General features: G+C 45.8%; 1 protein-coding gene across 4 annotated transcripts; it reads right to left on the bottom strand.

Moving 5' to 3' along the window:
* Window positions 1-60: 60 nt before the first annotated feature.
* Window positions 61-22,099, bottom strand: PKD2L2 (polycystin 2 like 2, transient receptor potential cation channel). Of its 4 annotated transcripts, XM_073355474.2 has the most exons (15): window positions 21,513-22,099; window positions 20,248-20,349; window positions 19,164-19,297; window positions 16,603-16,859; window positions 15,461-15,682; window positions 14,588-14,816; window positions 12,766-12,936; window positions 9,961-10,142; window positions 9,089-9,209; window positions 7,869-7,970; window positions 6,601-6,692; window positions 4,764-4,845; window positions 3,686-3,810; window positions 1,681-1,802; window positions 61-257 (listed from the first exon to the last, which is right to left on the bottom strand). In XM_073355474.2, exons 1-14 carry the CDS (start codon window positions 22,066-22,068, stop codon window positions 1,685-1,687), a joined length of 2,493 nt encoding a protein of 830 aa, XP_073211575.2. In that variant the 5' UTR covers window positions 22,069-22,099; the 3' UTR covers window positions 61-257; window positions 1,681-1,684. The 4 variants fall into 4 exon arrangements, 3 of the variants coding, with proteins under 3 accessions (XP_073211575.2, XP_073211578.2, XP_073211577.2); XR_012160209.2 differs by lacking the exon at window positions 3,686-3,810; XM_073355477.2 differs by lacking the exon at window positions 15,461-15,682.
* Window positions 22,100-22,942: the final 843 nt, after the last annotated feature.

Here is a 22,942-nt window from a genome sequence, read left to right on the forward strand (position 1 = left end):
AGAAAGCTTTACCGCCAGCCAGAATCCTGTGTGCCAAATAAGCCAGTCATTTAGCAGGCATACAGATAAAAATCAGCTGATTTTATTTATTTATTTTATTTTTCATGACATTTGGGAACTTGGCCCTGTAGTTGAATGGCCTTCCATCTTCCCTAGCGTCTCTGTCCTTTCAGAGGTAGCTGGGAAGAGCCAGTTGCCAGCATGCTTGGAAAGCTTTGGAATCTATGATTTGTTTTGTGCAATTTGTCTCTCTGCAGCTGTAACCAGGAACAAACAAACAAACATCACAATTACCAGCTAGTTTTAAGTGAACCACCTCTGGCTTCTTTTTAAAAGCTTGCACGTGAGCCATCCAATGGGGGAATGTATTGGTGGTGTCGGTCTACCCTGATGGGTACCATTGATGGCAAAGACCTGAATGAGCTGTTGCGGGTGGGGAGAGACAAGGCAGGCAGGGAAGCATCTTCTGAGCCCTGGCATTGGTCCCTCCAGATTAGGTTTGGGCTAGAATGGAGTGGGGAAGCTTGTGCTGCTTCTGCCTGTGTGGTGTGTGTTTAATGGATGGACAGAGACCTCTGTACCCAGGACTATCAATCCAGCACTTCCCATGAGCATCAAATACATGGGGGGGGGGACCCACAACAACAACAAAAAAATCCCTAATCCACCTTCCAAGACGGGCTGCTCTGTTTAAAATCAATGCTGGCTGCTTTGATTTGGCAAGCAAAGAGGAAAGCTCCCCCTACTGGCTCAACTGAAGAAGGACTGGATGTTTTATAGGTGAATCAGATTTTGTTGGACAAGGTGAGACAAAGCTAATTTGTGAGAGGTGGGAGCCAAAGGAAGGCCTGTTAAGAAACAAGTGTTTCCATCCTTTTCAGTGGGCAGGATCTGCTGTAACACAGAAAAGTCTGTAATGCTTTTATCTAGTTCTTATCAGCGGTAAATGTCAAAGTGCTTTACAAAGGAGGTCAGTATCATTATCTCTATTTCAAAGATGGGGGAAACTGAGGCACAGAACTGCAGCAACTTGTCCAAGTTTACCCAACAGGCTTATGGAAGAGCCAGGAATAGAATCTAGGTTCGCTGAGTCCCGGACCAGTGCTCTATGAGTGGTGGAGCTCTACTGGGGAAGTCTCTGCAGCCACGGCCCCATGAAGGCTGTCTCCAGGCAGCCCCCATATAAGGGGGGAGGTGGTAGAATGCAGACCAGAGTGGGACTGTAGGATCTGCAACTACATGGATCCTCTGACTCAAAATGTCTTTTGGGGGATATGAAAAGGCAGCCACCCTGATCCAGCCTGTTGGCTAGAACAGCCATAGCTGGGTTCTCCTGCAGCTCCATGCCCTGCCTGCAGCTTGGGGATCAGAGATTCCTGAACAGAGCCTGACTAACTCTGGCTTTTGGTGTGTTTGTGTGGGAGTGGGACTGGGGGTTGGAGGAGCATGAATTTCACTCAGTCCTGGTGAACACATTGGTTCACAATTACAGGGAGGTAGCGGGGTTAACACTGAATTTCTCTGTTTCAACTTAAGAAAAATGTTAAGAGAAATGGTCCCTGTTCCTCCTGTCTAGAAACGCAGGAGCTTAGGAGAGAGAGACTCCTGTGGATGACTCAGAAATTCAGTCAGCAAAGAAATAAGCCCATCTGGGGTTACAAACAGGCCCATCCTTTATACCTCACTATCTCGGTTTCTTGTCTGGAGAGCCTTTCAGGTCAGGCATGCCTTTCAGAACTCTGCTCAGCTTCATGTTAACCTCGTTTAGTCGTTTCTCCAGTTCCGTCGCGTATCTGAAAAGTCTAGCACAGAATAAAAATGCACCGATAAATTGTACCCAGGGGGCACTGTCTGGTCTTCAGAACTCTGTTTGTTTGTAAAAGTCATCCTTGTTATTTGTATTGTGGTAATCCCAGCCATGGGCCAGGAGCGTTCAAGGCCAGACGGGACTTCCTGTATATCACAGGCCATGCAGCCACCTCCACACCAAGCCTGCCATAGACAATAATTAGACCATAGTCTTACAGCGCTGCAGTGGCAGGGAACTGATTAAGTGAAAGATACTCAGATGATCCTAGTAAGTGACCTGTCCCTGGTGCTGTATAAATGCAGACTGGAAAGACATTCCCTGCCCCAAAGAGCTTACAATCTCAGTTTACCTCTCCAGGCAGCGACTGTGACACTTCCAAGCGAATGGGGGGTGGGGGGAATGTCACCACGACCCCTTTCTTTACCTCTGCATATTGGTCCCTTCCCACAACACTTAATGGGGCCCTGGCAGGACAGCAAGCTTCTGTGCCGCTTCCCTGCTGAGCCTGGTGTGTCGGGGCCGACGAGGGGAGGGTGTTACCCAGTCTCTGCGCTGAGGTATACCTCACCCCCTATGCCCCATATTCTCGGTACAGTAGATATAAAACATCTATTTACTCCCAATAATTTAGTGTTCCCCAAATTGTTCCTCTCTCTCTTTGTCACTTGCTGTTCTCCACAACTAAACGTAAAACATGGGCAATGAGGAATGGTGAGCCAGATCCCCAGCCACTGATACCAGTGGGATTCTTTCTGTTAACGTCAGCTGGCCTTGGACCTGGTCCATGGTGAGGGGAATTCTTCAGCCATCCCACTCCTGTCCTTATTTATTGCAGCATGATTTTCAGACTCCAGCATAGGGTGTGTGTGTTTTAACTGATTTACTGGTACAACCCAGCCTCTGGATGCAGTTCTAGCAGTATAAAAGTGTCTTATACCGGGTATAGCTGATTTCGATTCCTGAGCCTGAATAAGCCATGCCCAGAATAAGCACCTTTAAACGCACCAGCATAACTGCTTACAGTTTCCTGCTTTAACAGTGCTGGTATGCTTAAAGAAGCAAAACCTTCTCGTGTAGCTAAGCCGCGTGGGTGTAATCGACGGTGAGTGAGACTACTGCCCTGCCCTTTGCTGGATGGAATGTCAAACTTAGGGCTGTAGAGAGACCAGGTGGGTGAGGTGATGTCTTTTTTTTGCACCGACTTCTGTTGGTGGAAGAGACTTGAGGAAACTGACTGGAGTAACTACTTCACAATAAGCTATACTGGAATAGTTATAGCGTTTTTAAATTTACCCCTTACCTTCTACTAGATTAACTTTCCCGTGTAGACCAACCCCTATGCAAAGCTGGGTGTCTAGCCGCTGGCACAGCCGCGTACTATTGCTCACAGAATAGTACTGGAACTTTGGAGATTAGAAACCTCTGCTTGTGTAAGTGAAGGTGGCGGGTTCTATCCCCATCCTGGTCATGTTGGTTACAATACACGTCAGTTGATCCTCACAGATTTTAAGAAGGGCAGGATTTAGAAGTTGCTCATCTTCCCACTTGCCCCTTCTGCTCTCTTTCTCAGGAGGCCTGTGTGCATTTGCACAATCTCTTTCTAACGGGTGCTGACCTGATTACTTGTCCCTCAGGTGACTTGGTACAAAACCCCAGTTAAAAAGTGGCACAGGTGACCATTGAGAATAGGCTGCTGCACCTCAGCTGAATGAATATTAAAAACGAAAGTGTAGTGAGGTGGGAGATGAGCCAAGCTGATTTCTCCCCGCAGCCTGCCAGGCTCCTCTGCAAGGGGCCAGCACTTCTACCTCCTCCTCCCACTTAGAACAGACACAGTAGCTAGTGCTACTCTGTCCAACTATGACAAAGACATACTGCTGAAATTCCTGAGGAGAGACTTGGTCCTGAGGAGCCACGGCCAATTCCTTATTCTCAGCAGAGCGATACTTCTGGTTAAGCTTCTCCTTCCACTGCTGTAGCTGTGGTGACTTTAGATAACCCTGCTCAACAGAGGAAAGGGTATGTTTTCCAGAAGAAAAGCCCCATTGTATAAAGAGCTAGCTGTCTCCCACGCACACACTGTAGGTAACAGTGCTCACACAGTGTACTTTAGGAAGCATGCAGCTGTAGGGGGAAAATTGCTCTCTGGCTTTTTGGCAGTCTTGTCTCTTCTTTTTAAAGGGAATTCTGCATCAGATCTTTCCAAAACTGCGGGAGGGGGAGGGTATAAATATAAATATTCATTCAGAGTTAGGAGAGGCCCCAAAATGGCTTTACCTGGAGAGGGAATGTTACAAAATGAGTAGAGAAAATAAAAGAATTTTCAGGGGCAAGGCAGTTTCCACTAAGCAGCTGTCAAAGCTCCATTTTTATGGACTCTTAAATAGTTCAAGGGGAGGCAACAAGGTTGCAATGAAGCAGTGACCCTCTATTGCCTCAGTAGGGACTTTACAAGCCCCCTGGGAATTCTTCGCTTCCTTCTGTAGCACAAAATAAAACCTGTGGAAGCACTTGCTCTCTCTGATGCTTGTAAGCAGATGGGGGCTCTGATCCAGTCAGGCCCCTTATATAGCATTTTGCTTTCTATTTCTTGTATTGCTTCAACATTTGGTTAAATGATCCACTCATTAGCTGAGAACCTGTTCCCACAGCCTACGGTCTCTGCAAAGGCACTTAATTCAAGCTGGCAGCAGCTCTGCTCTTCTGATGCCTGGCCTCCCCTGAACAGAGTGGCACTGTGGATGACCTTTCACTGAGGGCTAGAGAATACAACTAGAAAACTCATTTCACCGCGTTCAAGTTTGAATGCTACTTCCATTATGTAAAATGTTAGCGTGTTACATCAACATACAACTGAAACCCTCCCCATGTTCTCCACTTAGTGACCATTGCGAGTAAAATCTAAAATAATGTCAATGCCTTTTGGTAAGAAAAAAAGAGAAACAAAGTCTACCTTCTCGTCCACACTAGATCTTCTGGAAAGCTTCAGAGCATCGTCTGTTTTGGAGGCAGAATGCCCCTTGCTATCCATCATACTAAAAAAGGAAAATCATGTCAGAGTACGTCTTTGAGGCTCAGGAGGGTATGGGGGAAAATCTCTCTAGCAAGAAAAAGGACGGGTCTGTGAGATGGATTGATGGCTTGGACTATTTGTCTTGTGAGAGTAATGAACAAGACACACTGATGGACCTTTGTAAGTCTTCATAACAGTGAACGGGCCATTGAATGGAGGAAATTTGGCAGTCCTAGTACCAATAGGAGGACTTTACTGACAGAGAAGATGCAAGAGCTAAAACCACCTAGCTTAGGGGTTCTCAAACTTCATTGCACTGTGACCCCCCCCCCCTTTCTGACAACAAAAATTAGTACACAATCCCAGGAGGAAGGACTGACACCTGAGCCCTCTCAAGCCCCACTGCCCCAGGCAGCGGGGCCAAAGTCCAAGGGCTTCAGCCCCAGGTTGGGGGGCCTGTAACCTTTGCCCTGTTGCTCAGGGCTGAAGCCCTCAGGCTTCCCGCAAGACTTGGGGATCAAGGTATGGGTGGGTGGGGAGTGTTTAGTACTTGGTTGGCTATGGGTCCACATAAATAATATGGCTCCAATCCATCTAGTGTGCTAAGAAGGCCTTTTAATGAGAAACTCCCAAGAAAGGGACAATATTTAACCACTCCCCAAGGAGATGGATATTAGCTGTCCCTTCTCAGGCCAGAAACGAGCTTTCATTCAGGAGAGAGAGTAGATGCTCCTTTCACCTTTTTATTGTGCAGGAAAAAAGAAAACACCCCAGAACCAGTCTGGGAACTCTTACCTTCACTCCTGGCAGTGAGGATGTTAGAGCATTAAGATCCTTCAGGATGAAAATCAGTAGTTTATTTTGTAATGACTGAAGGACCATGCAGAGTCCCGTTCATACCAAGGGCCCGCATATCATCACAGACACCACATGAATGCATGTCTGAGCATGCATTCCCCTTTGTGCGAGCAAAGAAACCATTCTGAAGCTGGCCCTGTGTGTCCTAGCAGCCAAAGACTACAGTGGGCTCTTCTGAAAGGTGTAGGCAGCACAGTGAGTTAGCAATAGTTGCTACAGTAAGTATTTATGCAGAGGTTGCTATTAAAAATGTAACATTCTTCTCCCCATATCACGGTGCAAATAAGTCACAATATTTTTCTGTTCTTCACAGATGAAAATATTTACTACTTAAATGGCAACCACTGCAATTTAACCAAAGCTTTTAATAGTTTCATTTATTAACTCATTCAATCTAATGTTTAATCTACGTTTCCCCACTGGTAAAATGGTATCATTTTTCTGAAGTTCTTTGAGAGAGCTGAATGAAAAGCACTATAACAGAGCTAGGCATTTTTTTTTATTTTAAATAAGACTATTAAGGCTAATTTAGGGATAAGGGCTGAGATCATATGAAAATATACTCCAGGGAGCAATCTTATCTTGTCCATCCCCCTTAGCACAGGCAGGATCTTCCCATCTCTGACTTCTATGATCACCAAATTACAGTGCGAAACACCTTTAGAGCTTCATTCTGCCCTCCTGCTGCTATCATTGCGAGTCGTACCCAGGAAACGAAGAGTGAAAATGAGGACATCGTGCCCCTGAAATCAATGGGAATTAGACTCCTAAATACCTTTGAGGATCTGGGTCACAGAGTTCACTCACTCTACCTTCTGCACCATTCTCCAGATATTAGAGTGTATTTGAAAATTAAGTAGATGGATTAAAAGTAATTTACTGAAAGTTAAAGAAAAAAATGCCAGGGCTGGATTCCTACGTTTTCATGCTTTGCAAGCTTCCACCTGCTGGATACAAATCCTCCATCTTTGATTTCTTCAGCCGGAGTTTCACAAGGGCTTTATTGTAACTCTGAGCACAATTTAAAGAAAGGGGAAAATGCACCAAGTGAGTTAAAGTCTAATCGGGTCTTCTACAGAGAGAAATGCTTCCTCACAAGCCATGACACAAAAAGCTTGTAATGCCTGAATTCAACGTGAGGTATCGGCACTTTAGAAATGAATCCTATGAGTGTTGCATTCAGCTCCGAAAATTTTAGCCTTTTATAGTCAAAGGCCTCGTGGGATCCACTAAGACAATATACAAGTGAATCCAGTTAGCCTCTTGTTTCTTCTGCTATGTTCGATTTAATCTTAAGAAGTTTTCTCTTTTTCCCTCTAATTATGAACCTAAACCACTTTGATTTATAAAGCCATCTTGGTGGGGCCTGAACAACCTAGTATAAAATGTTCTTACATGTTGTTGGTCAATTCCTCAGCAAAGCTGAGCACCCAGCTCCCTTTTGGAATCCGGCTTTAGGGAAATTAGTGACTCAAGCCAACAAAACCCCAGAGGAAAATGGAATGGTTGCAAGAGCCTAATAATTAATTCTGCACATATATGCAGATACCTCAAGCAAACACGGCTGGAAGCCTTGGTCCTGCAGTGAGCTCCATGAAAACGCACACTTCATACACATCCAATTGACCAAATTCTCAGTCGCAGACCCCAAACCTTATCCCAATGGATAGTGATTTTTCTGATAAAGGAGTGATCTCAGGATGGCTGTATTCCATTCCTGGGGTCGTCTGTTCGACTGGATCATCCCTACACAACTGTTTAATGTTCAGCATATTCTCCTTGACATGCATCCTTTTTGGGAGGGGAAGAAGAGGTCTTAATTTCAGGCCTAAAGGTGACCTGAAAAGTTCAAGCTGAAAGCGGTTTATACCCCTTTTTTGCTCCTCTATGCTGTATAAAAATAGCCTGAAAGCTGAAGGGTGGGGGTTAAAGATTTTAATTTCTGCTTGTTTGGTCTTCCCAAGTTTTCCACGAGGGCCCTCATTAGAGGTCTCAGAGATGTACCCTGTAAGCTTTCATCTATTTGTTAAAACTGCAGAAACACATTCAGAGTATGCTTAAATAGTTACAGACTAACTGATTTCAGAACAGGCATTTAACCAGTTCTGTGGATATTTTTTTTTCTTGGAAAAAATATTTCTATTGTGTGACCCTTTAAACGAGAGCATTATAGAGGTATGTACTTACCTGTCTAATGAGGTCACTGATCTCAAATTCTTTACTTGGTATCACTGCAAAGTCAGCTTTCACTTCTGAATATGTGTCATTAATAATAGCCAAGAACATGTTCTGCATAGAAAGGAAGCATTTGGAGATTTTCTCTTGTAAATTCTATTTCTGCTTTCTGAGTCTACTCAGATCTATTTAGGTTCTTATCTAGCACCCTTCTTTCCCTATTCTGACTCTGCTTCTCTTTTTCCCTGATGTGCTCAGGAGTCTTTCTGTGCTGAGCATGGCAGGGACATACACTAAAGTCAGCTTCAGATGCTGCTGCAGCAGAGTTCTAGAAAACTAGGGATAGCAACTATGCCCATTTGGGCACCGGTGTCCTTGTATTAAGGATTACTGGTTAGAAAAAAGGGCCAAATTCTGCTGACATTTACACTGGTGTAAGTAACAGACACAATCAAAGGTGCAGCTAGAGGATCAAGGAAAGGAGAATCATACCAAGGGTGTGACACCCTAGATGGAACTACAGACTGCCTCTTCCTACCTCTATCCCTGTATTCAGTGCTGTGATGTTCTTTGATGGAGGACAGCTCTAGCTCAGCAAGGGTCTGTCTTCACTGAGCCCTGGGCTAACCTAGCCCATGGTGTGAGCAGCTGTGCTGCAAAGCTACACCAGAGTTACTGTGTCCTCACTGGTGCTGCACTCCTCTGTGTGTTGATAGACTTTTGACGGCATGTTCTACTGTTCTTTGTGCTGCAGTAAACTGAGTCACTCTGATTCTTTCCCTGTGAATTGTGGGAGATCGTCTTTCCTTCTGGGAATACGGGCAATTGTGCGAAGGCACTGGAAGACTATCAGCACTCAAGTGTTTTAATCTGTGTCCACTCACTGCAAAGTGGGTGGATTACCAGCCCGAATGAAAGCCGGGATCCAGAGTTTTAACCCATGCCTCCGGTTGGGCTAGCTAGCCTGGGTTGAAACCACCATTAAACTCAGGTGAGATGGGAGGAGGGTTAAAGGCAACATGACGGTAAGAACCTGGGCTAACTCTGAAGCAAACAGAGGTTTGCATAGACACAGTAGGCCCTAGCAGTCACTGTCACATGAAAACCCTCCATAAGAGTGACATGGCCAAGTCTGGTGTGCTCTCCTTTCACATAGTGAAGTCTGTGGGTTGAGTATGACTTGTGTTCAATGTAAATGTATTATTATTATTCATAACTAAAACACCACTTACCAGCAATACAAAGAACACAAAGAACACGAATGTGATGAAGTAAATGGGGCCGAGAATTCGGTTGGCTTGCTCTATGCTTGCAAAGTTAAAATCACCCAGCACTATGCGAAACTGCGTAAAACTTGGAGAAAAAATAACAGAAATATTGTGACTGTGTGACCTTCTTTTAAAGTCTTAAAGGGGTTATTTTGTAAGGTATTTTGATTACTGATTTAAAGAACTTCTGGAAGATAAATGTTTAGAAAGGGAGAAGCCAAACACTGGCTAGCTCTGTGCGTATGCCCATGCAATAAAAATTATGGCCGATACAGGCAGTGCAGGATGGAAACTCATTGCCAAGATTCTGGCACCTGTAAAATCAGAGTGATTACTCAGCAGGTTCTCTCTGATTTTTACCCACAGGGCAGAATGGAGCATGGCTTAGAGGTCAGGGAATGTGTTCTGCATGATTCTGAGTACATTTGGGGCTGCAGATCAGGCAACAGTCCTATCCACATGCCCATGCACAAATTATTCTTGCTGTCAGGAATGAGGGCTGTTTTCAGCCAAGACTCTGCATATACCGTTGATTTGGAAGCATATTGGGTACTGGAGGCAGTAAACCTGATTCCAGGTGCCAACTGGAATCTGATCTGGTCTGCTGCAGCAGCAGCAAGATGGTTGAGAATGCCTTTCTAGAGGAAATCCAGAAGGGTTTGTGGATGGGCTGCCGGGCTCTGAGCTTTGCAGTGCTCGTATTACCTGAAGAGAGTACAATTACTGCAGTAGCATAAGTGGCAGGGGGCCTGTATTTTTAAGTTCTGCTGAGGGGAGGCTGTTTGCATGCCCAGTAAATGGGGTATCTGCACTGCAAAGGTTTGAAAGCTGCATACATGCAGTTCTGAAAAGTGGAAAACTCATCAACTTGTGACCCGAAGACCAGGTAGCCTAACTGTGCATATGCAAAGAATATGATGAAAAACATGATGGCAAATCCAATGATGTCTTTGGCACAGCGGGATAAAGTGGAGGACAGCTGAGTCATCGTCTTGTTAAAGCTTATGTACTTAAATATCTGGAAGAGAACAGATCAAGTTATTACTGGGAGGTGACCAAAACATATTGTACATTCTTTAATACGATACTGGTGTGTTGCCTGTTTACAGTTACTTACGGGTTAAGTCTGGTGTCCAATCAATATTGATAGCATGAATCTTCAGTTAGAGCTGGACTGGACGAGTTTGTGGGGAAAGGATTGCTCTGTGGGCTGGTGGCCAAATACATTTGCTCAGTAAAGCTCACTGAGGGGGACTGCGCTCCTACTGGATGCTGAGGCTTGTAATCAAGTCTGTGGCACATGGTGACTCCTGGCAAGACAGCTTGGCTTGCAGCAGCTAACAGCCATGATTCAAGGCCTCCAGAATAGGGTCGATCCATGTATGAGTGTGTGTGTGGGGGTGCTGATAAGGAGGTTTCTCCCCCAAATGTTTGAGAGTCTAAGATGACAAGTCATGTATTCAAAAGCAGATTTGTATTCTTGTGTGATGGTCAGCAGCCAGGAGGACTGAATGGCACCAAGAGCCACAAACTTCCCCTCTTTACATTAATGGCAAATGAATTAGAGAGTCTGCTGTAGCTTATTTAAATGCTTGGGGCCTGACTTTAAAAAAAGCAGTTTCTATTCTCCCGGTGCTTCCCCTTATGCTTGCACTCTTCTGATTCGTAGCCACCTATCTACTACAGTGCTTGGCACTTTACAAATGTCTGAGCCAGAGAGATCAGTGAAAAGTACAGGAGTAATTTTTGTCTGTACAAATGGAAGCCAAACTCAGGGCCTTCACAGAATCTGGCCCAGACACTTTTAGAATAATAGAATCCTAGAAATGCGGGGCTGGAAGGGACTTCAGGGGGTCATCTAGTCCATTCTCCCCTTTCCTCCCTCTTTTCCCCCCTCCTACCCCCCTCGCACTGAGGCAGGACCAAGTAAACCTAGACCATCCCTGCCAGGTATCTTTCCAACCTGTTCTTCTTAAAACCTTCCAGTGATGGGTATTCCCATGCTATGTCCCTGCCATGCTCCCTTGGGAACTGTCATAAATTTCAAGGGACGGGTAACCACCTTCCTGTATACAGTGCTATAAAATCCCTCCCAGCCAGAGGCAAAGGTTAAGAAGCTAAGGTAACTTCGCTGGCACCTGACCCAAAATGACCAATGAGGGGATAAGCTACTTTCAAATCTGGAGGTGGGGAAACAAAGGGTTCTGTCTGTCTGGGTGATGCTTTTACTGGGAACAGATCAGAAATGCAAGCCTTCCAACTCCTATTAAGTTAGTAAGTAATCTAGCTAGAAAATGCGTTAGATTTTCTTTTGTTAATGGCTGGTAAAAATAAGCTGTGCTGGAGGGAATGTATATTCCTGTTTTTGTGTCTTTTTGTAATTTAAGGTTTTACCTAGAGGGGTTCTCTGTTTTGAATCTGATTACCCTGTAAGGTATTTACCATCCTGATTTTACAGAGGTGATTCTTTTACCTTTTCTTTAATTAAAATTCTTCTTTTAAAAAGCTGATTGATTTTTCATTGTTAAGATCCAAGGGTTTGGGTCTGTGTTCACCTGTACCAATTGGTGAGGATTATTATCAAGCCTTCCCCAGGAAATGGGGTGTACAGCTTGGGAGGGATACTTTGGGGGAAGACGTCTCCAAGTGGGCTCTTTCCCTGTTCTTTGTTTAAAACGCTTGGTGGTGACAGCATACTGTTCAAGGACACGGCAAAGTTTGTACCTTGGGGAAGTTTTTTAACCTAAGCTGGTAAGAATAAGCTTAGGGGGTCTTTCATGCAGGTCCCCACATCTGTACCCTAGAGTTCAGAGTGAGGAAGGAACCTTGACACGAACCTATTCTGGAGCTTAACTATCCTTATAGTTCAAAAGTTTTTCCTAATATCTAACCTCAATCTCCCCTGCGGCAGATTAAGCTGATTAATTCTTGTCCTACCTTCAGTGGAGGTGGAGAACAATTGATCACCATCCTCTTTGTAACAGCCTTAATCTGAAGAGTGTTAACAGGTCCCCCCTCAGTCTTTTTTTCCTCAAGATAAACATGCCCAATTTTTTAAACCTTTCCTCATAGGTCAGGTTTTCTAAACGTTTTTATCATTTTTCTTGCTTTCCTCTGGACTTTCTCCAGTTTGCCCATATCTTTCTTTTAAAGCACTGTGCCTAGTAGTAGACCTTATGTGCACTACAAAATGAACTTTATTTTTAAATAGCTTTTAAATACAGTTTCAGCTATCATGGCTGTGCCATCAGTATAGGCCAGCTCAGAGCTTGTTAAAACTAGGTCTAGAGAATAAATGAGTTTTAAAACACTGTTTGTGCACAATTATTCCCCACTTAGTCTAGCAGGCCAATGATTCTGTATAGGAGACAGGCCTTTTAGCCATGGGATCCAAAATGTGAAACTTGTCTTTAGAAGGACAACGGTTGTGTAAGGATTGAGCATGTGACTGGCCCTTGGGGATGGTTCCTTAAACAGCCAGATACCCTGTTTTTCTTCTAGAATCTTATAAACAGAATTGTCACTTTTAGCTCTACCTTTGCAGTTCAGCCTTGAAGATGTAAGAGCAAAGATTTACAATACACTTAGCAGTACTGTACTATGATTCTGGTGTACAATGTAGGAAAATAGAGAACTGGTACCTTTATCCATGCAAAGAAGACATTGATAGCAATCATGTTGTTGTAACGGGTTTGCCAGTATGCAAGGAAATAAAAGTCTGGATACACATAGGCATTAGAGAGCAGGCTTTCCATCAGCAAGGACACCTCTACAGTACGATACATATTGAAGGCAATGGCAAAGATAGACAGCTGAATAAAAGCAGAGGCTAGTCAGACTATGGTCCAGATATCCCCTCTCCTCTTCAATGCTCTAATCGTGCCCAGCTGCATGATCATTAGCCTAAAACTCTATATAGCTTGGCAAGACTCATCAGGAACACTGAATGGAAACATGAGTACGGGAATGTGTTGGAAGTGTGATGTCAAGCTGGCATGTTCAGGGAAGGAGTCCACTGAAGGGGGGAAGTGTCACCTCTGTGCCATCTCCTCCTTAACCGCTGCCCTCTTGACCTTGTAAAGCCCCTCCCTGGATGTCCCAACAGGACCAGGCTCTGGACGGTCAGACAGGCATGATTCCGAGCACTGTCCCACACCAACCGTATAAGGGATGAGTAAGTAGGCAGTACTAAATTACTTCCCCCTTGAATTGTCTGCTAGGGACCATCTTCTGATGGAGGATCTGGGGCGAGGGAGCCATATGAGACAGATTCCTATCAGAACCAGGCTCCTATGCGGACTAGGGTTGGACCAGGAAGCAGTGTGGAGGATTGAGGGGGATCAGAATTCCCTACCAATCAGGTGGGGGTGTGACACCCCATAACCACCTCTTCAACAAAACTCTTTAAGGGAAACTCTGTCAGTGGAGACTTGTGTTTCCTGTTGTATGGGTGGGGAAAACCCACACCGTGGGCCAGTACGGCCCTGAGCACAGATTCAGGATTTAGCCCCACAACAAACTAACATTCTGGTTGTATGTTAAGGATGTTCAAATTTTCCTGCCTGAGGGCTGCGTTGGCAGCTTGCCAGGGGCTTTATTCAAAGTCCACTGAACTTAATGGAAAAACTCCCACTGATGTCTGGATCAGGCTTCAGAAACCCACGGACCACATCTAGTTTAGTTTGGTCACAAATTAATTATGAAACTGTATTATCAGATTTATTTTTAATTATTTACATCAGTGATACTCAGATCTCAGTGGTTCAGGAGCCAAATTAGTAATCAACATTACCCAGAAGAGTCACAGTAGTGTGAATTCATTGTTTCGTTTACTATTTTTATATTATAATAAAAATAGTAAATGAAACAATGAATGAATATATATAAAATTCTCACAGCAAAATGACTGATCAAGTATTGTTGTTTTATCAACTACAATTGGTTAATAATATAGTAAAAGCATCCTGATTGGTTAACAATTAAATCACAGTGTTTTAATATCATGTGCTGAAAAGAGCCACTTGCGGCTCGCGAGCCTCAGACTGAGCATCACAGATTTACATTTTGGTAGCGTCAAGAGGCCCCAGGTGCTGTACAAACAGCTGGAGACACTCCCTGTCCTGAAGAGCTTTTAGTTGAAATAGACAAGACAACACAGTGTGAGAGGGAAGAGAGGCACAAGGAAGGGAAGTGACTTGCCCGGAGTTACATGGCACATCCATGGCAGAGCTGGGTAGAGAACCCAGCTCTCCTGAACCCTCGTTCAGTGCCCTACCCATTGGATAACATGGCCTTGTCACTATATTAAATTTGATAGACCCATTGTAACCAAGAACTGAATCGGGACTGTTTTCTCTCTTGGCCATCTGTGTCACATCTCACAATGGCCATTTGTTCCAAACTCGTAGCTTCCGATGGAGATCTCAAACCTGCAGGTAGAAGCCAGGACTGGGTAGTACTCACCGACACCAGCAGCATGTCCAGCCAGTTCCAGGCACTTTTAAAATATTCTGTTTTCAGTTTTTTAACTTTTAAAATTTCTTGGATGATGAAAGCAAAGATGAAGAGGCAAAAGATGACTTCACAAGAGGCAAGGAAATAATCGTAGTAAGTGACGTATCTGAGAAGCTTTACTGAGTAAAACTGCGAAGAAGGAAGAGCACCACCAGTGGCTGGGAATTCCACTACCAACCTGTGAAGTGATTTAGACAGGATTGTATTTGTTGCTGGTTTCAGTGATCAGACAGCATCACTTTAAGTCTTTGTCCTTAAAATTAAAACATGATCCAATAAGGGAAAATGCTTGTGTAAAAATAGCAAGCTTAAGAACTCCCATTTCCATTAACTCTTCCTCAAAAGATAATTCTCAGTCATCCAGAAAGGGAGTATAATGGAATAGGCTGAAGACAAAACAAGAAAAGCATGTGGCACGCAATCCAAATAGGTGCTGTCAGTTAAAGTATTCCATCTGTTTGCACTGATCTTAACTAAATGGTGTCTGAGCAGATCAGACACTCTGCCAACTCCTAAGTTCAGGATTCTGTGTTTTTCCTTCAGTAGCTGATGACAAGACTAATACCCAATGCTCTGATGGTGCAAAAGTTACTCAGTCAAGTCCTGCCCCATGGGAATAATCAGCTATACAGCTAGGCATCACCCTCTGCAGGACTGGGTACAAGCATTTGCTCTTGTTTTAAGAATTAGCTGTCTTCCCAACTGCTGGGTGAGAAACCCAGAACAGGGTGTGCTGGAGGTAAACCGCCTTTTATTTCACTCTTAAAGAAGTATAATGCCTTAGTAAATGGGATTTCAGATGGAGTAAATGTGAGCACTGACCTGACTACACAGAAGAGGTTTATGTTAGCATTATACACTGAGAAGTCAATAAATACGACTCTTGTTCCTCTAGTGAGCCAGCCATTATGTCTGAGAAATGCAAGCTTCCTTATGCTCTCACTCTTTGATTTAGGTAAAGTGAACATAAATCCTCCGCCGCTGTAAAGGCCAATAGCTCCCCAGTGCCAGGGGGCTAATGAGGAGGCAGAGGAATACGTCCATCTGTGGGAGACAAGGAAATAAAGGAGCTCAGCTCATGGGAAATTGGATTGGAAGAAGTTTCTAATGTATCCAATTATTTTCCAGTTCCTATGCTTCACTCAACCACTACTGTATTTTGGACTGTAATCCAGGCTCCTAAATGATCCTTTCCTCACTAGGAAAAATGGAATAGAGATTTGGCCTTGGAAGATTTACATATATCTAATTTGGGTTGTCAATACATTCTTCAAAGACAGATGCACTTATGAGCTTGAATTTCTCCCATGATAAAGCAGATGAAATAATAGCTTACACCTTCTATATCCAAATGGAACATCTCATGTTTACACACAGATTATTGCTATTATAGTAATGCAGTTTACATTCTCTTTAAATGGATTTAAATGATCCAAAATAAAATGTGTAGTAATGGCTGAAGAATTCTTCTGGAGGTCTGAAAAGCCAGCTTTACCTCTGTTTGCATGGCATTAGTATCAGACCAGAAGTGGCCTCCCATAATTTGATGCTTTTCCAATCAAATCAATGGAGTTGCATACATCTTATGCAAGTGCTGAATTTGGTCCATAGTCCCTAGTCGTCTTTTTTTTTTTTTTTTTTTAACTGTGCATCTGTGGTGCCAAATCAGTGGGGCTGCACCAATGTAAATCAGTGAAGAACTTGTCCCATTTTGTGTGTAATTGTATCAATTTAGAAATAACAAGGTCAGATCACTGAGATAATCTGTGCAGTAAAGCAACGACAATGGAAATTGCACTGAGCATTTTTTAGGTTTTATGGATAGAATTCTGAAAAACATCTAAGGGAATTAAGTGTCCAACTCTCATTGAAAGTCATGGGATTTTAAAAACCTTACATGTCTTCTAAACCTATATCCAAAGTAAATAGTAAGAAAATCCAAAGTGGAAGACTAGAGTACTTACACAGACCCATTCTTTAAACCAAAATCAGATTTATCTTCAGCTACATAGCGGTATTCATGATAACACTCTTTCAGAAATGTTCGGAAATAGGGATAGATGGCGCATGTGTTGTTGCGGACTTTTAGCTGACGAATCTGGGCTACTCCTAAAAGTAAGTTCTCATAGTAAACATGACTGCTGTTTCTGTGGCTAGTCAATGTGCTGTTGTTGTACCATGTGTCCCAGTACAGACCATCAAGCAGGGGTCCTTCTGCAAACTACACAACACAATGAGATTAGATAATTAAGAGGAGTTGGAAAGGCCACTTTCAGTGCAAGTTTTTTAAGATACCAATCTTCCTTATAGAGCTCTCAGATAAAAGGCTAGAAATTACAAGTTAAGGCAGAAAACCTAGTTGTTCTCCAAAAGCTAAGAACAGTGGAGTGTGATAGGTTGTAAGAACATAACAGCCATACTGGGTCAGACCAAGGGTCCATCTAGCCCAGTATCCTGTCTTCCAACAGTGGCCAATGCCCCAGAGGGAATGAACAGAACAGGTAATGAAGTGATCCATCCCCTGTCGCCCATTCCCAGCTTCTGGCAATCATGTTGTTCATGGCCTTCGAAGAGAAAGCAAAGTGCAGATACTGGCATGATTGGGCACACTGTCTTGCTGGGAATATCACAGTATAGGCAGGGAACTGTGCTGCCTGGAAAAAAAAAAAACCTCAGTCAGGAGGGAGAAAGATGCAGGTTTCCACCCAAGAGAGATGATGGCTGGGAGCCTAGAGTGGGTGCCCTTGCTGGACCATGGAGAGAATATGGGTGTAGTTGCCCTGAACTGTGACATTTACATGTAGTTCTGTAATGACCATTTGGTTATTTGGGATCAAATCTGACTTTCCAAAGACCAGTTTTGATATGTACTTAAGGGTTTGCTCCTGGCTTATATTAATCAATTGAGCTTTGATCAAAAGGATCAGACTTTGTTTTTGAAAGCAGGAAAGAATTTTCCTCCCCTTTCTAAGAGCTACTTAGCTGCTGATAAAGAATGTTACAGCTTAGGTGAGTGCTAATTAGAACCAATAAAAATATGATTGACGCAGCTTGGCACTAGAATGCATATTACAATTTTGCTCTGTCTTTTGAAAGACAGAGACTTTGCATTAATACATGTGTTGGGGGAGCTCAGAATTGTACGGATCCAACTAGTGATCAAAGGGGCGGCATGGGTCCCCCATACTGATGTTATCAGATTCCACTGCTTTTAAATCTTAACTAGGAAAAAAAATAGTCCTAGAATTACAATCTTTGTGTCTTCTAATGTTGCCTGGACGCTATAGCAAACTGAGCTGAGTCCCCCATCTAGTGGTAAAAATCTGTGTGAGCATCTTGCACCCAGCTTTATATGAAAGCTTAGACTCAAAGGTTATGTCTACACTGCAATAAAACACCCATGGTTCGCTCGTGTCAGCTGACTCGGGCTTGCAGGGCTCAGGCAGTGGGTTATGTAATTGCAGCGTAGACGTTGGGGCACAGAGCCTGGACTCCAGCCCCAGCCCGAACATCTACACTGCAATTTTGCAGCCCAAGCCCCGTGAGCCCAAGTCAGCTGATATGGGCCAGCCGCAGGTGTGCTACTGCAGTGTAGACGTACCCATAGCCATAGCATATGTCTACACTGAAGAAAAATCCATAGCAGTTGAGCCTGGGTCAACTGACGTGGACTTGTGCTATGGGGCTAAAAGTAGCCGTGTAGAAGTTCCCACTCAGACCGGAGAGCTTTGGCTCTCAGACTCTGCCTCCTCACCAGGTTTCAGAGTCTGCATTCCAGCCTGAGAGGGAACATCTACACTGCTAATTTTAGCCCCATGGTGAAAGCCCAAGACAGTTGACTCGAGTTCTAAGACTCGCTGCTTCAGGAATTTATTTATTTTTGCAGTGTAGACATACCCTAGGTGGAATCCCAGTGGCAAACCAGATAATCAAGGGGAATGTTCCTCTTGGCTGAGCTGTTAGGACCTGTCCTGTGCTGTCCTGTGCTAAGTGACAGGAAAGTCACTTCTTTGCAATTATCAGAGGGGTAGCCATGTTAGTCTGGATCTGTAAAAGCAGCAAAGAGTCCTGTGGCACCTTATAGACTAACAGACGTATTGGAGCATAAGCTTTCGTGGGTGAATACCCACTTCGTCAGGTGCCACAGGACTCTTTGCCGCTTTCTTTGCAATTGAAAATCGAGACAACTGTAAAATCAAAGTAATCCCTTTTCTATTTTCCTCTGATTATCCCAGTCCTAAAACCGAGAGTAGTAAAGAACAATTATGAACATCCCCTCCTATAGTTAGTCTATCAGAAATGCTTATATTTGTACTCAGAACTTTTACAAACTTAGAGGAGTTCAACCCTTCTCCAGCTGGTGAGACACTACATCGGTTTCTGTACCACGAGGCCTCTTCTGGTCTGGATAAGCCTTGTATACAAAATGTTCCACTGTTGCTAACACCTTGGAAGCTGCACAATAACACTAAAAGCTTGCCCTCCTAGTCAGCTCCCAACAAAAAAATTAAAATTAGAATCTTACCTTCCAGAAATCAACCATGCTGCCTATGGTCTTGAAGGAACTTCTATCTGTCTCAGACCCAGAGGTTTCCAGAAAGAGATTTGACATAACTTTGTTCAGGTAATACATGTCTGTGTTCACCATGCCAAATGTCACTAGCAAGGAAGAAAGAAAGGGCTTGATTGTAAAATGAGGCCTGAGGATGAAGACAACTGCCGGTAGCACAGTGATAGCCCGAGAGTGCTGCTTATATCAAACTGGAAAAGTAGTAGCCTGGAAACAACCTAAAAATGGAGGTACTTTTGGTCTGTTAAAAGCAAATGAAAATTATACACTTTCATTTAATATACTTTAAGCAGATAAGCCACCTGGGGTACCTGTTTACCTTGTCACAGTAACTATATACTGGGGCCCTGCATGCATTACAAGGTGCCAAAGCTCATTGTTTAGAATGTATTTAAATCAAAGGAAATAAGTTTGTTAAGCACCAGAGGGGTGTATAATATTTTCCAATTTCATAGTGCCTTTCATCTCAATTCATTTTACTGTTATAGTCCAGATTCTGATGGTACTTCAGTTAAGCGTTACTTCAGTTTTACAATGGGGTACCATCTTCATTAACTGTTGTTCTGGAAGAAAAGTTTTGTCGGGGCACTTGCAAATGAAACCACACCACTAGCTGAAAGTCAAAGGGGTGGGAGGTTGAGGGCATGTCTACACTACCATGCTACATCGGCGCAGCTGGGCCACTGTAGTGCGTCTGGTGAAGACGTACTTTGCCGACGGGAGAACGCTATCTCACCTTCACCGCGGTGATAGGCGGAAGCTGTGTCAGTGGGAAAGCGTCTCCTGCCAACACAGTGCAGTGTGGACGGCGCTTTAAGTCGACCTAACCTGCCTCGCTCAGGGAATGTCGTTTTCACACCCTTGAGCAATGTAAGTTACATCAACTTAAGCGATAGTGTAGACCAGCCCTGAGTGGTGGTAACTCTCAGCCTTCCTAGCCCAATGTTATACATTGAAAGAGGTGTAGCTCTCGCTTTGTAAGCCAAAAAATATTTGAAAACCATGCATTATAATTCATTTAGCTCATTGGTGGACTTACATATACATAGATCTGTAAGGAAAATGATGTAGATTAGCAGTTCCTGAAGGGTAGTTTTCATTTCTAGCTCTCTGCTATAGGTCAGACGAGGTTTCACAATACCTAACCATGTGAAATAAAAATGCAGGGAAGTAGAGGAGGGGCATACATATTCAAAGAAAAAATAAAATTAAAACCAGATTCCAACTATGCAGAGAAAATCCCCAGGCCTTTTAACATTTGTAAAGTGAAACCCCTTTTAATCCTGAGGTTTCCTAAATATGTTTTGAAATTCTTATATGCAGTGAAAGAAGGAGCTTTCAAATCAGAGGAATGTGCATGCTTGGGGAATTTCCCTCCCTTTGAGTGCTGGCATTGTTCAAAGAATGGGATGGCAGGTGAAGCACTTGCAGGAATGGGAAGGGGGTGGACACTGCTTTGGTTGCATCCCATCCCCTCTTCTTTGTTTTTAAGTCATCCCTGTCCCTCTAAACCTAGTCAGGGACCTAGCTCGAGAATGCCTACCATGTTGTTGCTGTACAAACACAATAATCAATAACAGGTGGACTAGGCTGGACTGTGCAAGGCCTGGAATGGCCAAGGGCAGGGGGGAGAGGGAGCCATGGGTGAGGCTGGGTCTGAAGGGTGCTGGATGAGCTGAGCAGGAGATGGGTAGGTTGCTCTTTCCAGACTGAGCTGGGCAGGGTTGGGCTGAGCTGGGCTCACAATGATGGGAGGTGCAGGGACAGACCCCACAGGTTGTGAAGGGACATGGTAGCCATCAAGGATGGGCTGGTTGAGATGGGTGAACAGAAGCTGGGCTGGGCTAGTTTGGGGTGCCTGGGGCCAGGGCTGGGCTAGCTTGAGGTGTATGGAGGGGGGCTGGGGGAGGGATTGGGCTAGTTTGGGGTCCACAGGGCCAGGGCTGGGCTAGCTCAATGCCAGGGTGGGAGGGGAGCTGGGCTACCTTGAGGTGTATGGAGGAGGACTGGGGGGATTGGGCTACTTTGGGGTGCACGGGGGGGTTGGGCTAGCGTGGGGTGGACGGAGGGTGGGCTGGGTTGGGTTGGTGGGGGGGTTGGGCTAGCGTGGGGTGGACGGGGGGGTTGGGTTGGGGGAGCTGGGCTAGCGTGGGGTGCCCGGGGGGGTTGGGCTGGTGGGAGGGGGGTTGGGCTAGCTTGGGGTGCACGGGGGGGCCTGGGCTGTTCGGGGGGACCTGAGCTCCGCGGGACGCTGGGCCCGGTGGCTCCTTGCCCTGGGCCCCGCCGCCCCCCCCAGCCACCCACCGCCCACTCTGCGGGTCCCCGAGGGCCGCCGCTCGGCTCGGGGCTCCGCCGCCTCCAGGCCGACCGGCCCGCTGGGGTGCTCCATGGCGGGGACTCGGCTCCGAACCGCCACCCCGCGGCTCGCGCGGCGACCGGGCCGAACTGTGCGGGCTCGGCCGAGCCTGACCCGGGCCCCGGGCCCCGGCCCCGAACCCGCGGCGCCTCGGGCTGGCCCGCAGCGAGGCGCGCCGCCGGGCGGGGAGCCAAACAGCGAAGCTCCGCCCTCGGCGGTGGCATCCCCCATCCCCGGCGGTTTTGAAGACCCGCTTGGGCAAACGCCGGCCAGGGCTGGGCCCGCCTCAGCGCAGGAGGCCGGACTTGACCTCTGGAGAACCCCGCCAGCCAGGGCTGGCCAGCGACCACACCCAGGCAGCAGCCATGGTGGGGGGGACCCAGCCGTGCACAGAGGGGGCTGAACGGTGTCAGGAGGCGACTTGAGCCCGCGTCCGCTCGCACGGGGCCGGGGCCGGGGCCGGGGCGGCTTCCCGCACGGAGCCCCCTTTCTCCTCTTAGGCATGGGAAGAAGTTGCTCCCTGCGTGCCGTAGGTCTGCCCTGGCTGCTGTCTGGGGTCATGAGCTGTGCTCCGCCCTCACTGGGGCTGGATCCTGCTGGCTTGGAAGCAGGCTCGTTGTGAGCCTGCGCTGCCACATCTGGAAGTCAAGGCACAGGCTCTCTTTTGTCCTCCCGGCCGCCAAGGTAAATAGGCTGAAGGCTCTGTACTTTCTCGGCTGTGGAGCCTTCAGATAAGCCAGAAATGAGGCTCTTTGTGGACTTGCAAGAAGTGCCAAATGTCCTTAAAAGACTGGAGTTCTCCACAGCGCCCTCAGTCACCATTTCCCTTGTTGGGCAGCAAGTTACTTCTCTGCCCTCTCACGCCAGAGGCGGCTTAATTTCAGCGATTGTGGCAGGGGTCGGTGGGCCGAGTCTTCCTTTATTCGCTTTAATTTAAGGTTTCGTGGGCCAGTCATACGTGTTAACGTTTTTTAGAAGGTCTCTCTCTGTCAGCCTATATATTATATAACTGAACCAGTGTCGTATGTAAAGTAACAAGGTTTTCAAAATGTTTAAGAGGCTTCATTTAAAATTAAATTAAAATGCTGATCTTATGCCTCAGGCCCGCTCAGCGTGTTGCCGGCCTGGGGTTCCGTTCACCCAGGCCGGCAGCGGGCTGAGCAGGGCCTGCGGCCGGGACCCCGGCTGGCAAGGGGCCGGCAGCCAGAACCCCAGACCGGCAGCGGGCTGAGCGGGGCCTGCGGCCGGGACCCCGGCTGGCAAGGGGCCGGCAGCCAGAACCCCAGACCGGCAGCGGGCTGAGCGGGGCCTGCGGCCGGGACCCCGGCTGGCAAGGGGCCGGCAGCCAGAACCCCAGACCGGCAGCGGGCTGAGCGGG

Source organism: Lepidochelys kempii, chromosome 8, assembly GCF_965140285.1.
Source record: "Lepidochelys kempii isolate rLepKem1 chromosome 8, rLepKem1.hap1, whole genome shotgun sequence".
Lineage (NCBI taxonomy): Eukaryota > Metazoa > Chordata > Testudines > Cheloniidae > Lepidochelys > Lepidochelys kempii.

Excerpts from the sequence above, each read along its gene's own strand:
- PKD2L2 (XM_073355474.2), bottom strand. The coding sequence starts at position 22,068 with ATGCCTAAGAGGAGAAAGGGGGCTCCGTGCGGGAAGCCGCCCCGGCCC. Across the intron at positions 7,971-9,088 it reads TTGTGTTCTTTGTATTGCTG|AACATGTTCTTGGCTATTAT; the intron begins GTAAGTGGTGTT and ends CTTTCTATGCAG. Across the intron at positions 1,803-3,685 it reads TCTCCTCAGGAATTTCAGCA|ACTTTTCAGATACGCGACGG; the intron begins GTATGTCTTTGT and ends ATTCTGTGCTAG.